Source organism: Phanerochaete carnosa (assembly GCF_000300595.1).
Source record: "Phanerochaete carnosa HHB-10118-sp unplaced genomic scaffold PHACAscaffold_5, whole genome shotgun sequence".
NCBI classification, from domain to species: Eukaryota; Fungi; Basidiomycota; class Agaricomycetes; order Polyporales; family Phanerochaetaceae; genus Phanerochaete; species Phanerochaete carnosa.
Window position 1 is genome coordinate 831,790 of NW_006767632.1, and position 22,808 is coordinate 854,597.

At 52.7% G+C, this 22,808-nt stretch overlaps 8 protein-coding genes across 8 annotated transcripts; 6 read left to right on the forward strand and 2 right to left on the reverse strand.

Moving 5' to 3' along the window:
* The first annotated feature begins 10 nt into the window (after positions 1–10).
* On the forward strand, positions 11–3,272 carry PHACADRAFT_208714 (uncharacterized protein). Its single transcript, XM_007395465.1, has 9 exons — positions 11–263; positions 310–416; positions 464–674; positions 728–1,097; positions 1,148–1,271; positions 1,325–1,550; positions 1,603–2,001; positions 2,050–2,173; positions 2,225–3,272. Exons 1-9 carry the CDS (start codon positions 65–67, stop codon positions 3,177–3,179), a joined length of 2,715 nt encoding a protein of 904 aa, XP_007395527.1. The 5' UTR covers positions 11–64; the 3' UTR covers positions 3,180–3,272.
* A 254-nt stretch (positions 3,273–3,526) lies between these two features.
* On the forward strand, positions 3,527–5,323 carry PHACADRAFT_208715 (uncharacterized protein; the record flags this gene model as incomplete). Its single annotated transcript, XM_007395466.1, has 11 exons — positions 3,527–3,540; positions 3,607–3,656; positions 3,717–3,778; positions 3,837–3,978; positions 4,034–4,139; positions 4,198–4,238; positions 4,293–4,309; positions 4,368–4,509; positions 4,566–4,755; positions 4,817–4,899; positions 4,956–5,323. 11 exons carry the CDS (start codon positions 3,527–3,529, stop codon positions 5,126–5,128), a joined length of 1,020 nt encoding a protein of 339 aa, XP_007395528.1. The 3' UTR covers positions 5,129–5,323.
* A 260-nt stretch (positions 5,324–5,583) lies between these two features.
* PHACADRAFT_71118 (uncharacterized protein) lies at positions 5,584–5,751 on the forward strand (the record flags this gene model as incomplete). The annotated part of the gene is made up of 1 exon (XM_007395467.1): positions 5,584–5,751. A coding segment is annotated over one exon (168 nt), but the record flags the coding sequence as incomplete, so codon positions are not given.
* A 167-nt stretch (positions 5,752–5,918) lies between these two features.
* PHACADRAFT_120318 (uncharacterized protein) lies at positions 5,919–9,512 on the reverse strand. Its single transcript, XM_007395468.1, has 10 exons — positions 9,182–9,512; positions 9,023–9,123; positions 8,849–8,969; positions 8,664–8,793; positions 8,207–8,612; positions 7,600–8,148; positions 7,492–7,566; positions 7,246–7,437; positions 6,541–7,189; positions 5,919–6,483 (listed from the first exon to the last, which is right to left on the reverse strand). The coding sequence occupies exons 1-10, from the start codon at positions 9,453–9,455 to the stop codon at positions 6,164–6,166; spliced, it is 2,817 nt and encodes a 938-aa protein (XP_007395530.1). The 5' UTR covers positions 9,456–9,512; the 3' UTR covers positions 5,919–6,163.
* Positions 9,513–9,667: 155 nt separating this feature from the next.
* Positions 9,668–10,567, forward strand: PHACADRAFT_195221 (uncharacterized protein; the record flags this gene model as incomplete). Its single annotated transcript, XM_007395469.1, has 4 exons — positions 9,668–9,740; positions 9,780–9,893; positions 9,942–10,148; positions 10,203–10,567. The coding sequence occupies 4 exons, from the start codon at positions 9,668–9,670 to the stop codon at positions 10,565–10,567; spliced, it is 759 nt and encodes a 252-aa protein (XP_007395531.1).
* Positions 10,568–10,588: 21 nt separating this feature from the next.
* PHACADRAFT_95688 (uncharacterized protein) lies at positions 10,589–11,979 on the reverse strand (the record flags this gene model as incomplete). The annotated part of the gene is made up of 7 exons (XM_007395470.1): positions 10,589–10,859; positions 10,914–11,142; positions 11,196–11,316; positions 11,366–11,479; positions 11,530–11,631; positions 11,690–11,835; positions 11,889–11,979. 7 exons carry the CDS (start codon positions 11,977–11,979, stop codon positions 10,589–10,591), a joined length of 1,074 nt encoding a protein of 357 aa, XP_007395532.1.
* A 203-nt stretch (positions 11,980–12,182) lies between these two features.
* On the forward strand, positions 12,183–14,653 carry PHACADRAFT_143255 (uncharacterized protein). The gene is made up of 12 exons (XM_007395471.1): positions 12,183–12,401; positions 12,515–12,543; positions 12,603–12,664; positions 12,737–13,001; positions 13,056–13,071; positions 13,119–13,178; positions 13,231–13,484; positions 13,537–13,553; positions 13,609–13,772; positions 13,831–13,841; positions 13,905–14,364; positions 14,417–14,653. The coding sequence occupies exons 1-12, from the start codon at positions 12,323–12,325 to the stop codon at positions 14,440–14,442; spliced, it is 1,443 nt and encodes a 480-aa protein (XP_007395533.1). The 5' UTR covers positions 12,183–12,322; the 3' UTR covers positions 14,443–14,653.
* A 263-nt stretch (positions 14,654–14,916) lies between these two features.
* On the forward strand, positions 14,917–16,249 carry PHACADRAFT_95865 (uncharacterized protein; the record flags this gene model as incomplete). The annotated part of the gene is made up of 2 exons (XM_007395472.1): positions 14,917–15,356; positions 15,466–16,249. Coding segments are annotated over 2 exons (1,224 nt in total), but the record flags the coding sequence as incomplete, so codon positions are not given.
* Positions 16,250–22,808: the final 6,559 nt, after the last annotated feature.

Genomic DNA, 22,808 nt, shown 5'->3' on the forward strand with positions numbered 1-22,808 from the left:
GTTTTGCTCCAGTTGCGACCTCTTCCGGATCCCCCCTTAGATATCCTCTTGGCTAACTCATGGCATGGATCATTGGCCAGGAAGCTCTACTACACATACTCTCCCAGCGTTGAAGAAGGGTAGACCACGGAAAGAGGACAAGAGCAAGGCGCTTGACGGAAGCGAAGGACACCCTGTGGTCGACCATGGCTCGCTCACGGCGGCGAATCTGTATCGCAAGGGCAGACACCTAGAGTGGACGACTCTAGGCACCAATGACACCGGTACGACATCTTTTACACGTGATATAACTCACTCATAATTGCTCAGGACGTAAGCTCATTGCACGGGGTGAGGCTGTCAAGATATTTCCCGCATCCCGCCCAGAGTGGCATCCTGAGCCGCAAGTCAGCGTAAAACACCAGGCAGAGCAAGGCGTGAGTGTCATATTGAATCGTGTTTTCGTGTGCTGATCTTCTTTCAGGCAAATTTCCTGCGTACTCGTTATCCCGACGTAGACATTGCATCTGAGCTCATCAGGGAAGAACTCGAAGAGACGTCACGCCTATCCTCAGAGGTGCAAATATTCGACCCATACGCGGGGAATCTACTTTCCGTAGTTTCCTGTGGTGCAAGGACAGGAAGAAATGCGTCTTTTCTCGCGTTCCCGATGGGACAGACCGGCTGTGACCTTAGTGAGACACAAGTCGCCAGTATATGTATGTTCGAGGTTGAATATGATTTTCAGACATATCGGGTATATCTTGCACGAAGAAGAATAACACGTTGTTCAAACCCTCCGCTAGTCCCGCTTGGTCGTTTGACACTCCCATTCAGCAAATCGCCTCTTGCCCAAACCACAGCTCTGCACGTAAGGAGACGACCATCGCAGTTCGGACTGGTGGCGGAACCAAACTTTTGAGTGTTGAGCACAGGCCTAATTTGCTACATGGATTGGTCGCGAAGGAAATCACCTCCTTCACCCGTTCGGATACTGCGAATCAGAGAGTCGTGGACTTCTTGTTCCATGGCCAGACGGTGGAGGACCTCGCGTTTCTGGCAGTCAACGATGCAGGGAGTGTCTTCCGGCACAACCTACTCGACACACAGGGGAGGATGTAAGTACCCTGATGCAGCTACCTCGAGTCACTCTGATAGCTGCCCGTAGGCTGCCCGTGTACACACATTCTATCAGCTCCCCGAAAGATCCATTCTGGCGACTGGCTAGCCTTCCTGACTCAAATACTTGTTTACTGTTATCCAGCACTCGACTGGAGACCGTGGATTTCAGGGTTCGTTAGGTTTCTATCCCGCACCTTAGTCAAGACTAACCACTATCTATTAGGCTCCAAACATTGCGCTCTCTTTGGCGACGGTCCAGGGTTTGAAAACGGTGTTCACTTCCGTTGAAGGCCTTCAACTCGATAACATGATTCGGGTCGCCTCCACCGAAGAGATTATATGGATCGACTATCGGTTTCCTCTTAGGCCTGTGGTTGGGATTAAACACCACCGTCAACAGGACCGGACGCTGCATATGCAGAGTTTAATGTTCGGGAAGGGCAAGTGCAGTCTGTGCTTCCAGAGTATTGCGAACAACGCAAGGGCTGATCGTTATTATAGTCCCACTGACGTTCCTAACCTCGTGCAAGAACGGTTTAGTGACGGTTTATGACGTCTCCCAGGGTCTAGATAACTTCGTGCATCTAAATTCCTTACCATATGCCATTCCTCATCTCCCTGTGATTGGCAGCAGACGCGTCGGTCAGGCGGTATTTCGGCATCCTAGCGACCCTGGAGACAATGCTGCGCTTGTACTACAGCTATCGGACCGCGGTAGTATTCATCGGCTCGATATTGAGCTTAATCTTAGTGATCGAGCCTTCGAGGCTCTCGGCCGTACCCACGATTGGTCGCAAGACATGTTTGCCCTAGAGAGGAGCATGGAAACTGCCGCCATAGAAGTTGGTCAAGTCAGTGGGCGCTCATACACCGAGGTAGACATGGAACCTGTGTATAAGAGTGAGCCTTCTCATTTACAGGGGTTCTGCACCCGCTCACCAGTTGTAGGAATATATGGCCTGGATCAGTGTTCACCGCCCGCAGACGACCCTGATACATTCTACGATACTCTTGATGCGTTGCCCAACTTCTGGCAGAATGCGGAAGCTCCAGTTGAACAGGTCTTAACAACGTAGCGTGCTCACCACTTCCGTATTATTTGTGCTGACTGGTCCCTTCGCAGTTTCGATATCGCGTTTAGATCTGGACCAGATCCTGGTAATCTTTCGAGGACCGACTTCTTTACTGGCAGTGCGATCAACTCTCTTCGAGGGTATCGCACTCTTGTGCAGGATCGCCTCCCGTACGAAGAGCTCGCGAAACGTTCCGAATGGCATCACGACTGGACTAACACTCTTCGTCGCTTCGTACCTGATATCTCGGACTCAACTCAGGAGATGCAGGACAATTTCAAGCGGTTCGATCTCCTGCTGGACGACTACAGGCCTGGGCCGTCGTTACGCACGGAAACGGAAGCCCGAGAGCAGTTGACATTAGATCTCGCACTGGCCATCGATGTCTACGCTCCTCATGCAGTACAAGCCGAACCCGACCATTTCCTTGACGATGCCCTCGAGACGATGTCTCGTGCGACGGAGGCCATGTCCATCGGGATTCCGGAACCCCCGCCCGTACAATTCGGCTTTCTCCGACCTGCTGTACGCGAGCACTATGGAAGGTTACAAGAAGAGAAAAGGCGCGAGTATCCACTCGGTGTACGTCTTCTCCTCAACGAATGGACAGTCGGCACGGATCCACATGAGTATCAGTACCATGACCCCTACGACAATTCAGAACCGTCTGCGGCCCCAGCTCGGGCAGGGAAGAAGACAGAGAAGCCCTCGGCCGCAGAGGTTAGGACTCAACCTGCACGGATGCCGCCGGTGATCGCCACTGCACCTATGGCCCCTCCGCCAATAGCTGCGAGTCAGCCTGCGCGCACGAGACCAACGGCACAATCTCAGGACGCCAGTACCTTCCGCACGAGAAGCCAGCCCACGCAGCTCCCTCCGTCGTCGCAATCATCCCAGTCCCAGGAGACGATGTTCCCTAGCACCCAAGTTCTGCCAGGTCCTTTCGGTGGACGGCCAGCCCCTGTGAAAAAGAAATCAGTGAAGAAGCGGATGGGTGGATTCTAGACGCGGTTAAAGGCGGTCTCGTGTGCTTGTATATCTCTATATCGGTTACGCAGCTTGATAGTGGCTACCATTTCCAAAAGAGCCTTTGTGTGTGACCCGTCTGCCTGATTTACGGCCCAGCGTCGAATCTCGACGGCAAGCGGACAATCGTGCAGCGCTTTAAGCGCCCATGCAGCCGTCGAGGATCATCGAGGCTCGCGCTCGAGTTCCGCTTCGCTTCACGCCTGTTACTCCGATCTCTCTCTACTCTGCACGCATAGCTGGGCCGCCAAAACGTCGTTCTCTGACAACCGCCGCTCGTGCAGCTGCACGCTACTGGTCTTGCTCAGGCCTAGTAACGATTTCCTATGAGTGAGGCCGGGTGCGTACACGGCTTCGCGCACTCGCGACCTCAGCCAGTCTGACAATCGTGTGCACACCATTACAGGCCGTTCGACATTCTTTTTGACTCGGCCGCACGCAATGACTATCTTCGAAGTACGCTCTGCCCTGTGGTCCGTGAGAACGGGAGACGATGAACGCATGACGTGCCCACAGGAAACAAATCAGTCGTATGCGCGATCTCTGCGAGCTACGTCTCGACGTTTGCAGGCTATCCAGTCAGTCCCGTCCACGCATGCCACCGCGACACCGGACTTATATTGCAGGTCGCGTTAGCTGGACTCCATCAAGTCGAGGCTGCAGACCACGCGCAACAAGGTCACGGTCCCGAGGCTCGCGCTGCAGGTGTACCGGGAGGAGGGTGTGGTCGGCTTCTACCGCGGGCTGTGGATCCCGCTCATGACCATTTCGTTCGTTCGTGCGTACGCTGTATCTCCTCCTGCCTCTCGTCGTGCTGATAGTACGGTCCCCAGGCGCCGCGTCGTTCACTATTTATACGCGCACGAAGGAGTTCTGTCGGTATCACAACTGCTTCACGCGGAATAATATACTCGATGTCTCTGCGGCGGGAGGGTTGGGGTGCGTGTAGAATCAACTGCGTCATGGCCGGGTCCCTGAAGCTGCGTGCTCTTGCTAGCGGTGCATTGTCAGGATCCCTCATCTCGGTGGGCAGTACCCGTGAGTAGAACGTTCTGCCACCTCTTCCAAACCGCTAATACTCATAGATTCTAGCATTCGAGCTAGTGAAGGCAAATATAACGTTATGGAGTTACATAAGGCCGAAGACTCACCGTGAATAACCTACAGGTCCGGCGGCAACTTGAGTACTCCATTGCGGAAAGCAAGGGACAGCGGATAGTCAAGCCGCCAGGTACTTTGCAAGCTGTGCGAGAAATATATCGCTCGGGTGGTGTCCGTGCCTTGTATACAGGGTTCCGCCTACATTGCTGTGAGTTTGCGCGAGCGGTGGTCACCCGATACTGAACTTGCGATGCTTTACTGCAGTACGAGATACCTTAGGGACAGCCCTGTACTTCTTCGAGTACGACGGATTGCGGCATATTATGGGCCGCGCCCCTTCGGGAGAGCAAGGACCGACGCCATCATGGATGCCACTCTATAGCTCCTTAGTGCCGTTCATGTGCGGTTCTCTTGCGGGTGTGTCATCATGGGCACTTATTTATCCTCTCGACGTGTGAGTAATGATCGACGTTGTTCTCGCTGCCGAGTTGTGACTGAGATTATGTCTGCTTTAGGGTAAAGACAAAGGTGCAGCAGCGTGCCCTTGCTGGATCGCCTCCGCGGCCCCTCGCAGTAACCATACACCGTCTCATCAGAGGTGCGTAGTCCTCTACCACACCCTTGAAGACTCTTTCCTGAACCAAACTATTCTAGGACCAGATCCCGACGCGCCAAAACCCATACTGGTCGGCCTCGCCCGAATATACCGCGGCCTTGGAGTCAGCGCGTTACGCAGCGTAACGACACATGGTCTCCTCTGGACTCTGTTTGATGTCACTGCCTCGTACATCGACAACCTGCCTAGCTCCAGGCACGAGCGTGAGTAGTCGGTGGCTCGGTGGCTCGGTATCGGCGACACATTCCGAGTCATTCGTTGCCAGCGGCTCGCTTACGCACAAAGTAATATATTTGCCAACTCTAGTGTATCTTCTCGCAATGCTGTCAGCTATTATTGTGCAACCAACCAATCCTGTCATAGATTACGAGCGCGTAAACAATGCATAACGCCCTGCTCCGTATATACCTGGCTGAGAACATAACATCTGTGGATGCACGGAACTCCACGGAAAATCGTGTCGATCGTGATTGAGCTCCCTCTTTCTTGAAACACGGCTTAAACTTTGCTGGACTCTCATGTCGGGTTACAACAGTCTTTGTTACCAGGGACCGCGCTCCCGCAAAGCGTTCTCGTGCCTTTCCCACGCCACGAATGTGGTCCGTGCGCAGGCGGCTAAGGTATATAAGGCGGGGGCAGACAAGGTGGCACCTCATACTTACCTTGATGGCACAGGCCCCTTCATATACCTGGGTTTGTGGGCCGTGGGGGCCTCTCATAGCACGGCGACCCTGTCCCCAGGGGGGCCCTGCGGTTTGTACGGGCTTCGGCTCGTGCACCGTCTCAATATTTCCCTGTCCTGCTTCGGCCCTCGGGCTGGGCAGGCCATTTTTTTCGCCCCTAGGTCGTCCTAACCCTAACCCTAATACAATGAACATTAACAACATTAGCCAGCCAATCGGAGCTAAAGCGTTGGCGCTTGGCGTGGGTTTTTGTGCTGTGTGAGTTTTGATACACGGACGGCCTTGTGTACGAGAGCAGGAAGCAATGAGGTACCGTTTGCGATGCGAGGTGTCGAACGATTTTAGCGGTCACAGATCTAGATTACGCAGCCACTTCCAACTGTGAAGGTCGTGATTTTACCGTCTAGAGTTGAAGACCAGATGCAAGTAGATGGTATGTGGGCCAACTCCTTGTCCGCATGCTTAAGATCCCAGCTATTTACTCTAAGCACAACACAACATATTGGAATGAAGCACATAATAATATGCATTTTAGATCTTCCCCGAAATCACCAAAAGCACGGCTACATTGTATCGCGCACAAACGCGAGTGTACCAAGGCTCGATGCAAGGAGCTCCATGATGCGCTCGCTCTCCCTCTTTTGCACCTCTGCCAGGCGCTCGAGCTCCTCGTGCAGCTCCGGATTTGCGACGAGCACGTCTCCGTGCACGCGCAGGAAAACGTTCTCGAACGCCTGCACCATCTCGAAGTCGCGGTGCGAGTGCAGTCGCTGGACGAGCGCACATAGGAAGAGCCGTTGCGCGTCGAGCGAGGCAAGTGAGCGGATTTCGAGGTCAAGCGCCGCCGGCGAGAGGGTCTTCACGTACGAGTAGAAGGCTTCGTCTGCGGGAGATGCTGTAAGCAATGTGTGCGGAAACGGGAGGGAAAGAAGGGGCTCACAATCCCCACCCTCGTCCTCCGCCTTCAGCTTCTGGAAGAACATGCTCTCCGTGGCGGCTGCCGCCTTCTCGAGCCTTCGTGTCGGCTTCTTCGTCTCCTTCCGCTCCGCCTGAGTCACGTCGAAACGGTGCTCGACGCCGGGCAGCGTTGGCAGGAAGAACGGCGCCCTCTCGGGCGGTTTGGGCGGCTCCTTAGGCTTGTTCCGCTGCGTGATGACCTCGAGGTTCAAGAGCGTCTGCCAGCGGCTGCGCGGGAGGAGCGTGAGCGTGACGAGCTCGCCGTCGAGCTGCGGCGGCGTCACGAAGACGTCAGGTGGCACGCTATCGTTCACCGTCAACGCGGACAGCGCGTCAAGTGCCTCCTCCTCTGCCTCGCCCTGCACGGATGGCAGTGCGACCTCGGCGACCTTGTCGTCCATGATACCATGAAAGGTCACGTTCGAATATTGTGCGCGGTTCGCCCATAGATAGACACCAACGCTGTCGACGTGTGATGTCGCCAGGAAGTCGTTTGTCGGCGAGAAAGACACGCTTGTCGCGACGCTGGAAGTCCGGAAGGCATCAATGAGGCGGCCGGTGGGTACGTCAAATGTGCGGATGATGGAGTCCAGAGATGTTGTGATCAGCCATCGTGCATCTGGAGAGAAGGTCTTATGGTGATCTTGTCAGTAGCATGAAGTACTAGATGCGGATGTGGATAACTTACAACATCCAAGACTCGGCTACGGAATCCGCTAAGCTCACGGACGATCCGTCGCGTCTCGATGTCAATAATGCGCACAACAAGATCGTCACAAATGACGGCTAATAGCCCACTATCGCGGTGTAGCGTGATTGATACTGCAGACGATGATAGCACAAGAGTGTGCTGCAGCTCGGCAGTGTGGAAATCGAAGAACTGAAACGAGTCATCGTGAATGAATGCTCTTGGAAAGGGTGGGACTGCACTTACATTTATCGTTCCGTCCAGTGTACTTGCGATAACAGCCCTGTTCAACGCATCACTCGCTAGTCCATTCACACACCTCTCCTTCCGCTTTGCGCCCACACGTTGCTTCACCGGCTCCGGCGCAGACCCAACGTCAAACGCCTTCCTTTTGATCCCAGATTGTACGTTATACATATGTATCACGCCCGTGCTCGACGCCGCGATGCCAAAATTACCACACGCCGACACGCACACGGCCTTGACGCTCCCGACAGACGCGCCCTTCTTGCTCTTGGGCGCGACGCTGAACGTGTGCTTGCCAAGCCGCTTGTCGCGCATCGTCCACGTACGCGCAAAGGTCTCGTCCGCGTGGCCCGTGAGGATGTCGTCCCAGTCCTTGGCGCGCGCCGCGCTGTACGCGAGCGCGGTCACCGGCGGGAACTTGAGTGACGCGACGGGCACGGACAGGCTCGTCGCCTTCTTCGCGAGCGAGCCCTGCGAGAGCTCGAACGAGCGCGAGTCGCGCACGACGGACGTGCAGCGCAGGCTACGGTCGCGCGAGGCCGTGAGCAACTGCTTGCCGTCATCGCCGTAGTAGCGGATAAGGTGCGGGGGTGCGTGATGGCCCGAGCGGAATTTGAGGAGACGTGGGGCAGCGGTTGGTGAGTCGAAGAGCCATTGCTACACGGTAACATGTCTGATCAGTGCTCGAAAAGAAAATGCTCACGCATATACACACCTTGACACTGTTGTCCTCTCCGGAAGTGATTAGTAAAGGCTGACCTGGCACCCACTGCACGGCAGTGACGGCACCGTCATGGGCGCCGCGCACTATATGCAGCAGCCTGCCACCCGCGTCCAGGTCCCACAACGCGACATGCCCATTCGCAGAAGCTGAGGCAAGGATCGGGTGTCCGTCCGTCCTGAAGCTGAGAGCCCGAACGGCGCCATCTTGCATTTTCATACGGAGAAGACGCTCATCCATGCGGACGTCGTAGACGGAGATCTCGCCGGAAGCAAAGCCAATGCCGACTACGTCAATAGCGGGTGATTGGGCGAGTGCTGTGATGGCAACAGGAGAGCCATCTTGGCTTCCCGAGGGCGATGTGAGGAGGGAGGCGGACGAAAATTTGTGGATGCACGTTCTATAGTATGTTAGTTATTCGTGAGGACGAAGGAGAGTGAAGTAGACTGACTGTGTCCGGGTGTTCCACAGCTGCATATTCCCTTGACTGCTTCCGACTAGCACTTTGTTCAGGTAGGTGGCGGGATGGAGGATGGATGTCGCAGTGAAGCCTGGTTCGAATTCAATAGTAGACTGCAGAGCTGGGTCTCAAGTGTAAGAAGGGATGCATGGAGTAGAGGCTGGAAGTGGACCGACCAAGCTCATCAGTATCCCAAGTGAGCATCCTCTTTCCATCTTCCGTCAATGCAAGTAGCTGGGTGCCAAAAATGAGGATGAATGATAGTGCTGAGCCAAGGGGGTTAGATACTCGTGTAACCTGATAATAGCTCCTCAGCTTGCACTTTGCGCTAGTTTGCTGTGTGTACGAACCTCTTTGCCACGAAAATATTTAATAACATCAGGCCCAGCTGCAGCCCATACGGCCTTGCCTTCCATGGCCAAGCATGATATAGGCTCCTGGGCATCAGGTCCTACACAGCCGATCGGTTTATCCCATTGCACGAAACGAAAGCCTCTCCACCCACCCACCTACAAACTGCAGCGTCATTTTCCCTCCCTCCCACATCGCCCATGCCTTCCCAAGGCATGTCACCAGGTGAATACTCGGGCCTTCAGTCTGGCCCTTGTAGGATCGTGTCTGAAGGACGAACGGGACGTGATTCGTGATTAGGCCGAGCGCACGAAAGGGCGCAAAGAGGCGCGGCTCCTGCCCGCCCGGTTTTGTGTCGTGTTCGACGCGGACACGCTTGCGGGGAGGTGGCGAGGTATCTTCGGCGAGTTCTGGCTGCACGGTGGCGACCATGGCTCGAGTGTCGTTTTGGTGAACGTTTGCCCAGTGCCCTCTGTACCAGAGAGGCACCTGTCCAAAGGTTGGCATAAGCGCTTGTCCGTGCACAAATTTGTTGGGCGCCAAGTGTCCTTTCCTCGTTGTCATTTCTGCTGACGAGCATCGACCAACACTTCGCTTGCCTCGAAAGTCGTTCGCGACGTCCTACCACGACGCGCCGGCTCGACATGGACCCCGCTGCACCTCTCAACGTTGCCCTAGGCATCGCCCTAACATGCAAGTTCGTCTCGAACGTCGTCCGTGGGTGAGGCCAACTCTGACCGCGTTTGCCTCTACCAGCTGGCTCCGCTGCATTAATTAGTAGTGTATATGGCGCGTATAAGGGGTACAACATCTACACACTTGCCACTGCGACAGCCGTGAACAGCGGTATTGCGGGAGCGACATTCTTCAGTACGTATTTTATTTATTTCTATCTCACTGGCTCAAACCTAGATACAGGCTTCCGCGAATACATCGTTAGCCCACTCCTACTCTCTGCGCTCTCTTCAGGCCAATTTCTCCGGCGGAGACAAGAGCTAGAGGATAAGAAAGGCAAGCAGCCTGAACGCAATGAAAAGCTGAGCTGGTCACACATGCGACTGCACAAGCTGCCGGACACCGCGCTCAGTGGCGCTCTCACGGGCGGCGTGCTCAACGCATGGAAGCGTACGTACTTCACTTCATTCCAGGTCGAATGCCGTCACAATAACGTATGAATAGGCGGCCCCGCTGGCATAGTTCCTGGTGTAGTCACTGCTTCCTTGCTCTGCTCGCTCCTACAACTTGGATACAACGAACTCGGCGTAATGCGCATAAAATACGTCTCACGTAAGCTTGAAGAAGCCCACAAGCCTCCAGCATCGGCAACAGAGATCGTCACCCTCCCTCCAGAACCTTCAAAACCAACACTACAGCGGGTATTTGAGTGGATGGGCATGCCGAAGATTTCAGACGAGGAATACTTGAAGAAGCTGTATGCCAAGAGGGCTGACGTGCTGAGAAGGATTGCAGAAATTGAAGCGGAGCAGGGGAAAAGTAGTAGTGTTAACGGTGCAGACGAAAGAAAATCAAGTCCTTCGTCATAGCATGCATGCATTCTTTTTGATTTACAGGGATAGCTGGGACATCTGCTCTGCTGAGACGCCCTCGTCCAGACTCCAGACCTCGACCAAGCCTTTCCCATCCTTGGTGATCCCGCCCACAGCCAAATACTTATCATTGAGAGCAATCCCATTCACCTTCACCAAATTCCGGACTTCGGCCCTCCATGCAGTGTTGACGTGAAGCTTTTGCTGGTCATCATACGAAATGTCGTGGCGGGCAAGCCTGCCCAGTAATGTGCTCGTGAGGAGAGCTGTCGCATTCGGAGCAAAGTCACTTGAAGCATTCACAGTCAGCGAGGGACAAGTACACGGAGTGAGTGGTCCCTACCAGCTGACCACAGGTCCATCGGCGACCTGCATAAACAGCCCGTCTTGCTCTCTCAAACCTTGCCACTTTCTGCTGCGTTTCTTCTTGTCCACAGATGGTGCATTCTTATCACCGCCACTTCCGATCCATAATCTGCCGTCTGCTGTTGTGGCTGCAACGAGTCCGTTGGGCGAGATTGAGGTCGACAGAATGAATGGTGGGGAAAGTGAGATGCCTGATGTTGGTGGCGCTGAAGCTGCGGTGCGACGTTAGACAAGCTATGGCCCACGGGTAAATGCATACCGACGTCAAGCCGTGATAGGACAGTATTTTGCTTATAGTCGAAGTGAATCCATGCGGAGTCGAAGCCCCCGCTCAGGACCTCACTCGACCGATCCGGAACGAACTTGGCCGAAGACGAGATCTGCATGTGCGAGTCGATATCGGCGGCCCTCCTGAGAAATACTACCTACGTTTGTGTGCGTAGTCTTCATCCTTGTAATAGATAAAGTCGAGAGCTCCACGACACCGACGGCTCCTGCGTCAGTGCTGAACGCAAGACTTTTCTTGGACTCATTTATGCTAAGCTTCCTGGGCTCAATCAGCCTGGGTCAAAGGGTCCAAGACAAACACTAACCTCGTTGATCACATCTTCGTCGTTCTTACCTAATACTATCTTGTGTACTGCATCGATAGGTTGGAGAACTAGTTTTTGGTTCGCCAGGTCAAACAGATATGCCTGCGAACATAAGAGTCGTGAACTTCATACGGTCGAGTATGCACTGCAGTGCGCGTACCGTCGGCCCACTTGCTACCCATAAGCTGGCACTGGCAACCGGCCTTGGTTGCACCCAACAGATTGACGCGATGTCCTGGCCGAGTCGACGAATGGCTTTGGAAACCTTCGTCGAAGGAAGCTGGTAGATGCGCACGCTGCCGTCGTCTTATTTGCCTTCATCAGCGACTAGATTCACGCGTAAAATGTATCTTGCGTACCAGATCCAATAGCAAGCTCGTTGCTGGGACTGAAGGACACGGCGGATGCCGCTGCCGGCGTATTTAGCTCAAACTGATGCGCGTAGTCCATGTGAACGCGAATTTGAAGTGGGGAAAACAGCTGTGCTTGATGCGTCAAGCTCATCAAAAGCAGTCTACAGTAGTAGGACATACCACAGAACAATCTGTGAATTTTTAGGCGGTCGTGGACGGAGGCAAAGAAAAGAAGGAATGACTTCATAGGAAGGCGTCCTGGACGTGTATTATAAGCGCCCAGTTGGCGTATTGTATCATCCGTCCTCCAGCGTCGATAGGAGATGGCTGCTCGTTCTCCTTCAACTTGCCTTCCTACCTTCTGCAACCGTCTTGAGACCGGAGACAGCGTCTCTCTTGATATTCTCTAACACCCGTTTCTTGACCGTCGCTAAACAGAAATGGCAACAAAGTTTGCGCCGAACACCGTCGAGGAGCTCAAGGAGCTACTCAAGGACGACGCGAAAGTCAAGGTCGCAGGTGCGACCTATGAATATGTACTATTACTAGCCTTCTGAATTCCCTTCCAGGCATAGATGGTCAATGATTCATCGCTTCGCGTCGCAGACGTTTGCTAACCGCTATGCCTACAGTCGACGGTGTCCTGCGGGGCAAGTATATGGTACGCGGCTCCCATACCCGCGCCCCTATGAACGACGCTCACATCCCTGTTGTTATCAGTCTAAGGACAAGTTCCTCAGCGCGGTGACCGGTGGCGGTTTCGGGTTCTGCAGCGTTATCTTGTGCGTGCCTCCGCTTTCGTTTCATTGTAGCCAGCTGACCTCGCGCTGTCTTCGTTGGCGCTCGCGATACAGCGGCTGGGACATGCACGATCTTGTGTATCCGAATGAACTCCTGATCTCGAACCGCGCGAACGGCTACAAAGACCTCCTCGCGCAAATCGACCTCGCGACATACCGCCGCATCCCCTGGGAGAATAATGCGCCATTCTTTCTCGTGTCCTTCCTCGACCCTGATACTAACGAGCCGATCTGCGCGGACCCAAGGGGTGTGCTCAAGAAGGCTGTGGACCGCGCAGCAAGCATGGGCTACCAGTGTTATGCCGGATGCGAGTATGAGGTGTGTATGCGAAGCGTGGCTAAGTGGCTTTTGCTAATAATTCTCGCATAACAGTACTTCCAATTTCAAGGTAACAGCTTATTCTAGTTCGCTATGCATCACTAATTCTCGTCACAGAGACGCCGCAAAGCGTGGCGGACAAGAAGTTTACCAATCTGCAGCCACTCACCTCCGGCAGTAAGCCTTTCAAGCTGCTCTTTCACCTACCCTTACGCATAACGCTTCATAGTGCACGGTTACTCTCTTCTTCGCACGCAGCTGAACAACACGTATTTTAACGACCTCTTTGATGAGACTGCCAAGTTCGAGGTCCCGCTGGAGGGACATCACACCGAGACCGGTCCTGGCGTATACGAGACTGCTCTTGCATATACTTCTGCCTTGCGTATGGCCGACAATGCACAACTCTTTAAGTTTGCGGCCAAGAGCATCGGCATGAAGCACGGGATCATGCCTAGCTTCATGGCGAAGCCTTGGGGAAATGTAAGCCGCGTGGTACTTGCATGTATGCGCTATAAATTGACACGCGCGATAGCTGCCTGGATGTAGCGGGTTCGCACCAATAATTGCCGAGCTAATATCTTCGCATACTGACTCCGGCGCATAGGCATATCCACGTTTCTCTCCGAGATGCGAACGGCAAGCCCATCTTCGCTGTGTCTGAGTCCGACGCAAAAACTGGCAGGCAAGGTGCGGCGAATCAGGAGACGAAGTTCATAAGCCAGGAGGCCGAATGGTTCCTGGCTGGCGTCCTTGACGGCCTCCCTGATGGTGCGCACATTCATTCTGCGGCACAATCACACTCAGACAGCTGACATTTCCGCCGTAGTCATGCCTACGGTACGTGACTAGCCGCCATCATAGACTATCACTAACCTCGCGGGATCTACGGTCGTTGCTCAGCTTGTCCCGACAATCAACGGATACAAACGCCTCGTCGGCGGCGAAGCCTTTTGGGCGCCGAATGCTGTGACGTACGGCTACGACTCGCGTGCCGCGTCCATCCGCATCATCTCCCCGCCATCGGCGCCGCCTTCAGCAACACGCCTCGAGATTCGCGTGCCCGGTGCGGACATGAGTCCGTATTTCGCACTTTCTGCCATCTTCTCACTGGGTTTGAGGGGAATCGAGAAGAAGCTGAGCCTACCGGGCCCTCCGATCAGCCAACTGAAACCCGAGGATAAAGCGACGGGGAAAGTGCAGATGCTGCCTGTCTCGCTTGAAGCTGCCACCGAACGTATGATGCGCAAGGACAGTGTGGCGCGCGAGGAGAGTGTCTTTGGAGACGATTTTGTAGATCACTTCGGTGGGACGAGACTGCACGAGGTCAAGCTGTGGAACGAGGCGGTGACGAACTGGGAAGGTGAGATGGTTCGGTCGAGTATTCTGCTGTCACTGACGAATCTGGTCTCCAGTGGAGAGGTATCTGGAGCTTGCCTAGGGCCAAGGGTGACGGCAGGAATTTTGAAGATCTGTACTTATAGGACTGAGCTTGCGTTGAAGACTGCCCTGGTTAGGGAACAGTAAACCTCCGCCTCTGTGTGCTGAATGCTACGACGGCTCTGTGAGCTCAACGGCAAGCTCTTCTGAGCAGTCGTATCGCCCGACAGAAGGCCATGTACACAATGCGTGTACTTTTTATCGTGTGCAGGTGTGTAGGTCATAGTCGGTCGCCCTTTCAACTCTGATGTTGTGGAAAATTGTCTCAACTGCAATCAAGGGCATACTGTATATGGTGCCCCGGCGTATACTGCGGAAGGTGAACCGATCGTATTAGAAAACGAGGCGTGCTACCATACGGGTGTCCAAACGGTCCGGGTGGAGTCCGACAACTGAGACATACTTTGAAACATCCATCGTTCAACAACCGTACAGCCTGCCAGCGGATGTCTCTTCGACGTCATTACCTCTGCTCATCACGTTCGCATTCAGGAACCAGCCGCTCAAGCTCATCTACCTCCTTGTCGCCGTGCCAGTGCTGCTCTTCATCCGCCTGCCCTATCGGCTCATCGTAGCTTCCATCCCCGCCCTCAGGCCCAGGAGGTCATGGAACATGGTGAAGACTCTGACCCGCTATTTCTCCAAAACCAGAACTCGAATGTTCTACGACGTTGGCTTTAACGCACCAGAGGGCAACCCGATCAAGGATTCGCGCGACCCAGGCGCCACAGGCTTCGTTTGGGTCGACGCCGTCCCGTCTCAGTTGGTGACCGGCGAGATCGCTGACCTTGCGCACCGCAACGGTGTCGAGCCCGTTGATGTCTACGGCTACTGGCATGGTGCTCGTAACGAGTCTGGAAAGCATGGTCAGCGCGCCACAAAGGGCGAACGCGTGCTCTACTTCTTAGGGGGTATGTCGTCCAAGCCGCGCGTTCACGTCTTTATGTTCATGTTTTGTGACCGTTGTTTTCTGCAGGTGGAGCTCATGTCGTAAGCATCGTGTTTCGCAGCTGCTAGTAGTGAGAGTGCCGACGCTCACAACCTTCCAGATGGGCTCGCCGCATCCCTCCAGTATGACGGCAAATGTCATCCGCGGCTTCTTGGAGAAATGTCCCAAGGTCGCAGAGCGCGCATTCGGCGTTGCCTACCGCCTTGCCTCCTCAGCCCCCTACCCGTCCGCGAACCCGTTCCTAGCGGCGGTCATTGATGTCATCTCGGGCTACCACTACCTTGTCGAGACCCTCGGCTTTGAGCCTAGCAACATCGTCGTGTGGGGTGACTCTTCTGGGGCCCATCTCGCCATTAACCTTGTGCGGTACCTCGCCAGCGCCAGCATCCCTTCGCTTCATCCACCTGGTGCAGTCATCATGATATCGCCCACGTTGGACTGGGCCAACACGCACCTCAACACACCAGCATCGACTTACCACACGAACAAGAACTCGGACTTCGTTACCCCCATCCTACTCAGCGGGTACACTCTCGCCAGCATTCGAGGTTCGCTGTCCGAGCACGAGTTCGAGACGAACACGTGGATGTCGCCGGCGTCACTGGAGCTGGAGCACACAGATGGCTTGTTCTCGAACTGCCCGCCGACATACATCTTTGCAGGCGAGGCAGAGCTGACGGTGTGTGTGATGCGCACCCTCCGCGACCGGTTGATTCGCGACAACGGGAAGGACAAAGTGCATTACGTCGAGCACCAGGATATGTTCCACGGCTGGCTCGTGGTGCCTTGGATGGAGCCAGAGAGGTCCCAGGCGTATGCCGACATTAATGCATGGCTGACTGGGATCTGGGACTTATAAGTTTGGTGTGCCGAAGAGGGTGGCGCACGGCGTAGGTCGATGTGATGAAGGGGTTCCAGCACCGGTGCCTTTCTCGTATTGTTCGTGCGGCTCCACGTCCTTTGACTCCGAAGGATATATTCTTCCACTAAATGAATATGGTGTAACGCGGGCTGAGACGATACCTCTTAAGATTCTATAGGCGAGGTTGACAAAGGGTTTATGTAAATGTTAGCATGCGGACTCACAGTATCAGGGCCGCAATATAGCCCGTTTGGCTAGTCTCCCAGAGGCAGTACGTTTGGTCACTCCCCACTGATCAGCAAAATAATCGGTCGCAGGTCAGAGATGGGTTACCAGGCAAGCGCCTAACAGCCTGGTGGACGCTGGCAATGCAAGAACAGGGGATACCAGGCTGATATCGCACTGCAGTCTCAACCCGGACCGATATGTCATTGTAAGTCATTTCCCATCCTGTTTTAACTAGACATGACGCGGCCAGCCCACCCAGATCTCCGCTGTGATGTGACGTCACGCGTGCCGCCTTCCGAGAGGTTGTCAGCAACTAACAATCCAGCTGGACTGAGCTACGACAAAGCTGAGGAGACAGACGAGAGGAATGTGAGTGAGGAAAGACCAGCTCGAGTCTGGCTTGTTATTGAGCAGTATGAGCTCCTTATATACATGTCAGACTGAATATCTAGAATATCCTACAAATATACAAAGGTGTATAGAAAGTGAAAGAATACTATGGAACCCGGGAGAACCATCCGGGATGTGTAATATTCATGACATTACCCCCCCGTCTAGAATCGTGTCCTCACGATTATTTACCAGTCGATCCAAAACCTCCTGTTCCTTGTTGAGTTTCTGTTAAACTCGACACCTCCTCGATATCGCATGACGCAATGCGTTCCAAAATAACTTGTGCGATTCGATCGCCGGCGTGTACCTGGAAGGGTTGATTGGTGGAGTTGATTAACACTACGCGTACTTCTCTGGTGTAATCTCGGTTGACGACTCCAGCCCCGACATCTATCCCTTTAACTGCTAACCTGCTTCGTGGCGCAATTTGCGCATAGGTTCCATGAGGGCGCGCATTGCTATGCCGGTGCTGACAATCTTGCGATCTCGTGCCAGTATTTTGACGCTTTCAGCCGAGTAAAGATCAAACCCAGCGGATTCTTCCGATCCTTGTTTCGGGAGAATTCCACCCATTCGTTGTACCAAAAGAGTGGTATCGCGCGTGAGTATATGAACGGGTCGTGTTAATAGAGGGAGGAGTCGAATCGTCATGGGCGCGGGTTTGTCGGGTCGTCTAGCATGGAATTCCTGAAGGAGTTCTTAACAATTGGTCAAGTTCGCCTGTGATTCCCAGGAGCGGCGGTCGCTGTGGGAGCTGTTCTTCCAGAGCACCTGATACTCCAGGTTTCCGTTTCGATCATGACGAGAATCAAGAATGTCTTCGACTTCCCATTCTTCCTCGCCATTTACGAGGTCAGGGACTATCGGTTCTCGTCGCTGTGATGGATACGCGGGTTCTTTGAAGGGGCCAAGTAGGCTTTCGTTGAAAACAGGATGTTGTTTCCATTGACGTGGGAGTTCCAACTCATAGGCGGAAGCCCTGACTTTGCGTTTGACCTTGAAGGGTCTATATCGCTTATTGTCGAGCTTTTTCATTGGCCTATCTGTTCGGATGTTTATCCCTTCTAGCCAAACTTTATCCCCTACTTTGTACTCCGGTCCGTTCTTTCTCTTTCTGTCGTAGAAACACTTCATTGTCTCCTGCGCTAGACTGATAGCGGCGCTAGTGTCTTCATGTACTTGATCCATTCTATCGACGAATTGTTGGACGTTTTCGCTCAGTTCTTCTCGCACCGGTTGGGTTCCTTCGTAAGGGTGATACCCTTTATTGACGAAGAATGGGGTATACCCGGTGGATGAATGGACTTTATTGTTATATGAAAAGGCTGCGAGTGGCAACCATTTGGCCCAATCTGCTTGTCGGTAGTTGATGAATAATCGGAGATATTGTTCTATCTCGCGATTGATGCGTTCTGTTTGTCCGTCTGTCTGGAGATGATACACGGTCGAGGGGTTGGCTTCGATTCCGAGGGATCGGTATAACTCGGAGATGAACTGATTTTTGAATTCAGTTCCCCGATCACTGATGATCTTTCGAGGTAATCCGTGATGTGCGACTACGTGATCTCGGAGTGCCTTTGCCCACCCTTCTGCGTTGAGTTCAATGGTACTTGGTATCGCGATTATCTGCTTAGAGTACATGCAGACAATTACGAGGATCGCATTGTACCCGAAGGAATCCGGTAGTATGCCTATCTTGTCCACAGAGATTACTTCCCAGGGTCGTGAGGGAATTTCGTTTGGGAATAGAAGTCCGGTAGGTCATGTCGTATGGATCTTGGTCTTCTGGCACTTCTCGCATCCGGTCACATATTTCCTGACATCTTCTCGAATTCAGGGCCACCAGTAGTTGCGCGTGACCATTTCATGCGTTTTGTATTGACCAGGGTGTCCAGCCAATGGGGTATCATGGTGATGAGCAATGATCTGCTCACAGAGTTTTCTATTTACCGGTACATAGATACGGTTCTTCCATGTTACAAGTCCGGTACTATCTTCGTTCCAGTCTTTGTCCTTGTTCTGTAAAGCTACGATAACTAGCGAATCTCGGTTCTTTTTGTATTTTTTAATTTCTGTGATCCAGTCCTGGTCAATTCCTTCTAAACTAAATATGGTACTACGGATCAGGGCACGAAAATGTTCTGGTTTTAGTAATACGATATCTGAATTGTCTTCCTTTCCTGCATTGTGCCTCTTTTGGCGAGATAGTCCGTCTGCTTTGCCATTAGATTTGCCAGGCTTGTGATGCAGCGAGTATTAATACTCCGCTAACTCGGTTATTCATCGGGCCTGTCGCCGGTTAAGCTTCTGCGGCTTCCGGAAGTATTCTAGGTTCTTGTGATCCGTCCATATTTCAAACGGATGTATGGCGCCCATGAGGTACTGACGCCACTCATCAAGACTAGTCATGATCGCGAGAAGTTCCTTGTCATAAATCTTGTAATTTCTTTCGGCAGCTGTCATGGCTTTAGACAGGTAGGCAACAGGCTTCCATTTGCCATCTTGTTTCTGGGCTAATTCTGCTCCTATGGCAAAGTCCAAGGCGTCGCATTCTACTCGATATGGGTTGCTGTCATTGGGTATAGCTAGCACTGGCACTATGCAGAGAGCGTTCTTCAGGTTTGTGAAGGCTACTTCTTGTTCGACGGTCCATTCAAAAGTAGCATTGCCCGTTAGTGAACTGAGCGGCTTTGCTATTTTGCCATAATCTCGGATGAATCTTCGGTAGAAGTTGGTAAATCCAAGGAATGCCTGAATGTCTCGTTTGCACTTGGGCCGTGGCCAATTGACAACTCCTTCTATCTTGACTGGGTCCATGCGAACAACTCCTTTTCCTACTATCATCCCGAGATATTCTATCTCTGCCTTCTCGAACTTGCACTTTTCTGGTTTCAGATAAAGTTTGTGTTCCCTTAAAATCTGAAAGACTTGCCATGTGATCCGGCGGTGTTCTTTCAAGTCTTGAGTGAAGATCATGATGTCGTCTAGATAGACTACCACGTGTCCTTGACTGATGAGATCTCGGAAGATATCGTTCATCATGGTTTGGAATGTAGCCGGGGAATTGGTAAAACCAAAGAACATGACAAGTGGCTCAAATAATCCTCGATTCGTTAGGAACGCTGCCTTCTCTTCGTCTCCTTCTTTGATGCAGATGTTGTTATATCCCCATCGGACGTCTAGTTTCGTAAAGTACCGCGCCTGCTTCAACTTGTCTACTAATTCCTGTATCAGAGGAAGTGGGTAGTGGTTTTTGATCGTTAGCTCATTCAGCTTTCGATAATCTTGTATGGGTCGGAGTCGTCCGTCTTTTTTCTTGACAAAGAAGAACGGAGAAGCCCACGGGGATTTCAATGGTCAGATTCTCCCGGTTTGGAGGTTCTCTTCTATGAATTCATCAAGTTCTTTTTGTTCATTTACGGAGATAGGGTAGACTTTGCAGTTGATCGGTTGCACGCCTGGTGTAAGTTCGATTGCATGGTCCCATGGTCGTCTTTGCGGTAAAGAATCAAAGTCCTCTTTGCTAAATACGTCGGAGTAATCATGATAGTGACTCGGGACGGTATTTTCAAAGGTCTTTGCTTTGTGTTTCAGACTTTCTTTGATTGCTAGATCAGTGGCTGTGGTACGAATGCGTGCTGCTCCCGTAGCGAAGTATGTTTCGTGGTCTAAAATGAAGATTCTATCACCTTCTTCTAGGCGAGCCTCCAGATCGCTGGGCTCTCCCTGATCGGCATCAATATCAATTAACCAGGCAGCATATTTGCAGGTAATCGGGCACCGATCAAACTGAATGACTTGTTTCTGCCAATCAATGGATGGATTATGAATCTGCAACCACTCATGTCGAAGGAAGATTGGAGTCTTCCCCAGATTGGTAACTGCGAACGGGAGTCGTTCTACATGGTCCTGAATTTCCACTCTTAATTCAACAAAGTTGGTGATAGCGCCTCCGGTGTTATGCGTGCCGTCTGCATTATAGACAGGGATTGGTGATGGCAGTTTTTTTGTAGCGATGTTGTTATCGCGGACAAACTGCGTATCAATAGAAGATCCGGTACATCTCGTATCTAATAGTGCTTTAACCGACAAGCGCTGCTGCGTGTCGAGGGTGGTGATGATCATAAGGACGTCCATCTGTGTCCCCTTCCTTCCTCGGATAAATCGAGGCTGCTTTCGCAGTTCATTAAAGAAGTCTATAGCTTCTTCTTCTTTCATCTGCCTGATTTGGTTCATACAGGCTTCGGAGGCGTCAACACTCTTCTTTAAGTGTACCCATTCAGTCAACAATCTAAGTGCTGCAGCTTCTTTGCTGATTATCCATTGGCGGATCCAAGCCGCCATCCAGGATGTGTGGCGCTGCCACTGCGTAGGTTCAGTCTGATGTTCTGGTGTAGGTAATTTTTTATTCGGAGGAATTAAGCAAGAGGGTTGTGCCTCTCCGCGCCGTTCTACGGACGCCCCTTTTTCTGGTATATACATAGCTACTCCAAACTAAGAACACAGATAGTTCGTAAAGTTATGTTCAGTCAACTCGGCTACGCGCCCGGCTGACCGCTTGCAAAACCCTTCATAGCCGTGCAAATTTCTTCACGAATTGCCGCCTTCCAATCAAATAGTTCTGCCGTCGCGGCAGGAGCTTCGTTGAGTGATGCGAGTGGTGTGAATGCATTGGTAGTGAGAACTACCGGGGTTTCTGCGGCTCGTACTTGTTGAGCTTGTTGCCGATTAGGGCAATTGCGCGAAAGGTGCCCCTTTTCTCTGCATCGGAAGCAAAGGCCCAGGCGTCGTGCCTGGTCTAGCTCCATTGGCTGACCTCTGCCACCGAATGTGACACCTGTCCCATCATGGCGTGTTTGAATCAGGGCGTTTGCAGTTGGCGCGGCTACTTTAGCCGGCGCTTGTGGTGCGTTTTGTGCCTGCTGCTGCCGAGGCTGGAATTGCCCTTGTCGTTGGGGCTGCGGGTTTCGCCTACGGTACTGCTGCTGGTTCAGGTCGATGCGCGCGACCCGTAGCTTATAGAGCGCATATGTCCTGGGGAGTTCTTCCGAAGAGTTGTATAGGAGCCGAATGATGTCGGCCCGTAGTGCCTTTTCCAGTAGTGACTTGAGTTCCTGGAAATGCGCTTCAAAATCGTGACTATTCGCCTGGAAGGTGCACAACTCGAATTTTGAGAAAAACTCCTGCGCAGATAGCGTTCCCATCTGCATTGCTTGAAGCTGATCGTATGCTTCGGCTTGTTCATCGATTAAGAAATGCTTGTCTAGATCTTCCCACAATGTATTTGTGGTTTGTATCACAGCATTCTCGTCCGTGTCGTACTTTTTCATAAACGTGGCTACGTATTCGCCAGCGTGTCCTTCTTTCATGTAGGACAGAATCATAAGGACTCTGTCAAACTGTTCTGGTAGTTGCTTCCTCTGCGTGACTACATACAGTTTTATCTGCGTTTTCCAAGCGATGTACTTGGATTTCGTGCCGTCGAAGGCATCTGGTTTCATCGCGCTTCCATTGAGGAACGCGGCATTGTCTTGGTTCTTGGCCATTGCGCCAGAATCGGATGGGGATGAAGGTGGAGTGGGGGAACATTGGGAAGGTGGTTCTGAGGCTTCCAAATCTTCTACCGCTTCTTCTACAGGGTTTGGTGGGCCCTCTGGTGGTGCTTCGGATTCTCCGAGGGCAATTGAGCGGAGTTGATCGGTGACTGATTCAAGGGTATCTCGTCTGGTTCTGGGTTCTGAACCAGATGCTACAGGTTGTGGGACTGTGAGAGATTCTGAAGGTGCTCCTGTGGGAACTCTTTGTAGCAGTTCCCCACGTAATCCTTCTCTACACCAGGGACAGTGAGTACTATTGCCTGGGGAGTGTGGACATGGTTGTTGCACGCAGTATCGTACGTTATCGCCGCGTATGTAGATGGATCTCCCCTCTAGTT

Coding starts and splice junctions, on each gene's coding strand:
- PHACADRAFT_208714 (XM_007395465.1), top strand. CDS start 65: ATGGATCATTGGCCAGGAAGCTCTACTACACATACTCTCCCAGCGTTG. Junction 1,098..1,147: donor CTCGACACACAGGGGAGGAT/GTAAGTACCCTG, acceptor AGCTGCCCGTAG/GCTGCCCGTGTACACACATT. Junction 2,174..2,224: donor GTTGAACAGGTCTTAACAAC/GTAGCGTGCTCA, acceptor GTCCCTTCGCAG/TTTCGATATCGCGTTTAGAT.
- PHACADRAFT_120318 (XM_007395468.1), bottom strand. CDS start 9,455: ATGGTCGCCACCGTGCAGCCAGAACTCGCCGAAGATACCTCGCCACCT. Junction 8,970..9,022: donor AATATTTTCGTGGCAAAGAG/GTTCGTACACAC, acceptor AGCTATTATCAG/GTTACACGAGTATCTAACCC. Junction 8,794..8,848: donor TTGGGATACTGATGAGCTTG/GTCGGTCCACTT, acceptor CTTGAGACCCAG/CTCTGCAGTCTACTATTGAA.
- PHACADRAFT_143255 (XM_007395471.1), top strand. CDS start 12,323: ATGGCAACAAAGTTTGCGCCGAACACCGTCGAGGAGCTCAAGGAGCTA. Junction 12,402..12,514: donor CGCGAAAGTCAAGGTCGCAG/GTGCGACCTATG, acceptor CTATGCCTACAG/TCGACGGTGTCCTGCGGGGC. Junction 12,544..12,602: donor TCCTGCGGGGCAAGTATATG/GTACGCGGCTCC, acceptor TGTTGTTATCAG/TCTAAGGACAAGTTCCTCAG.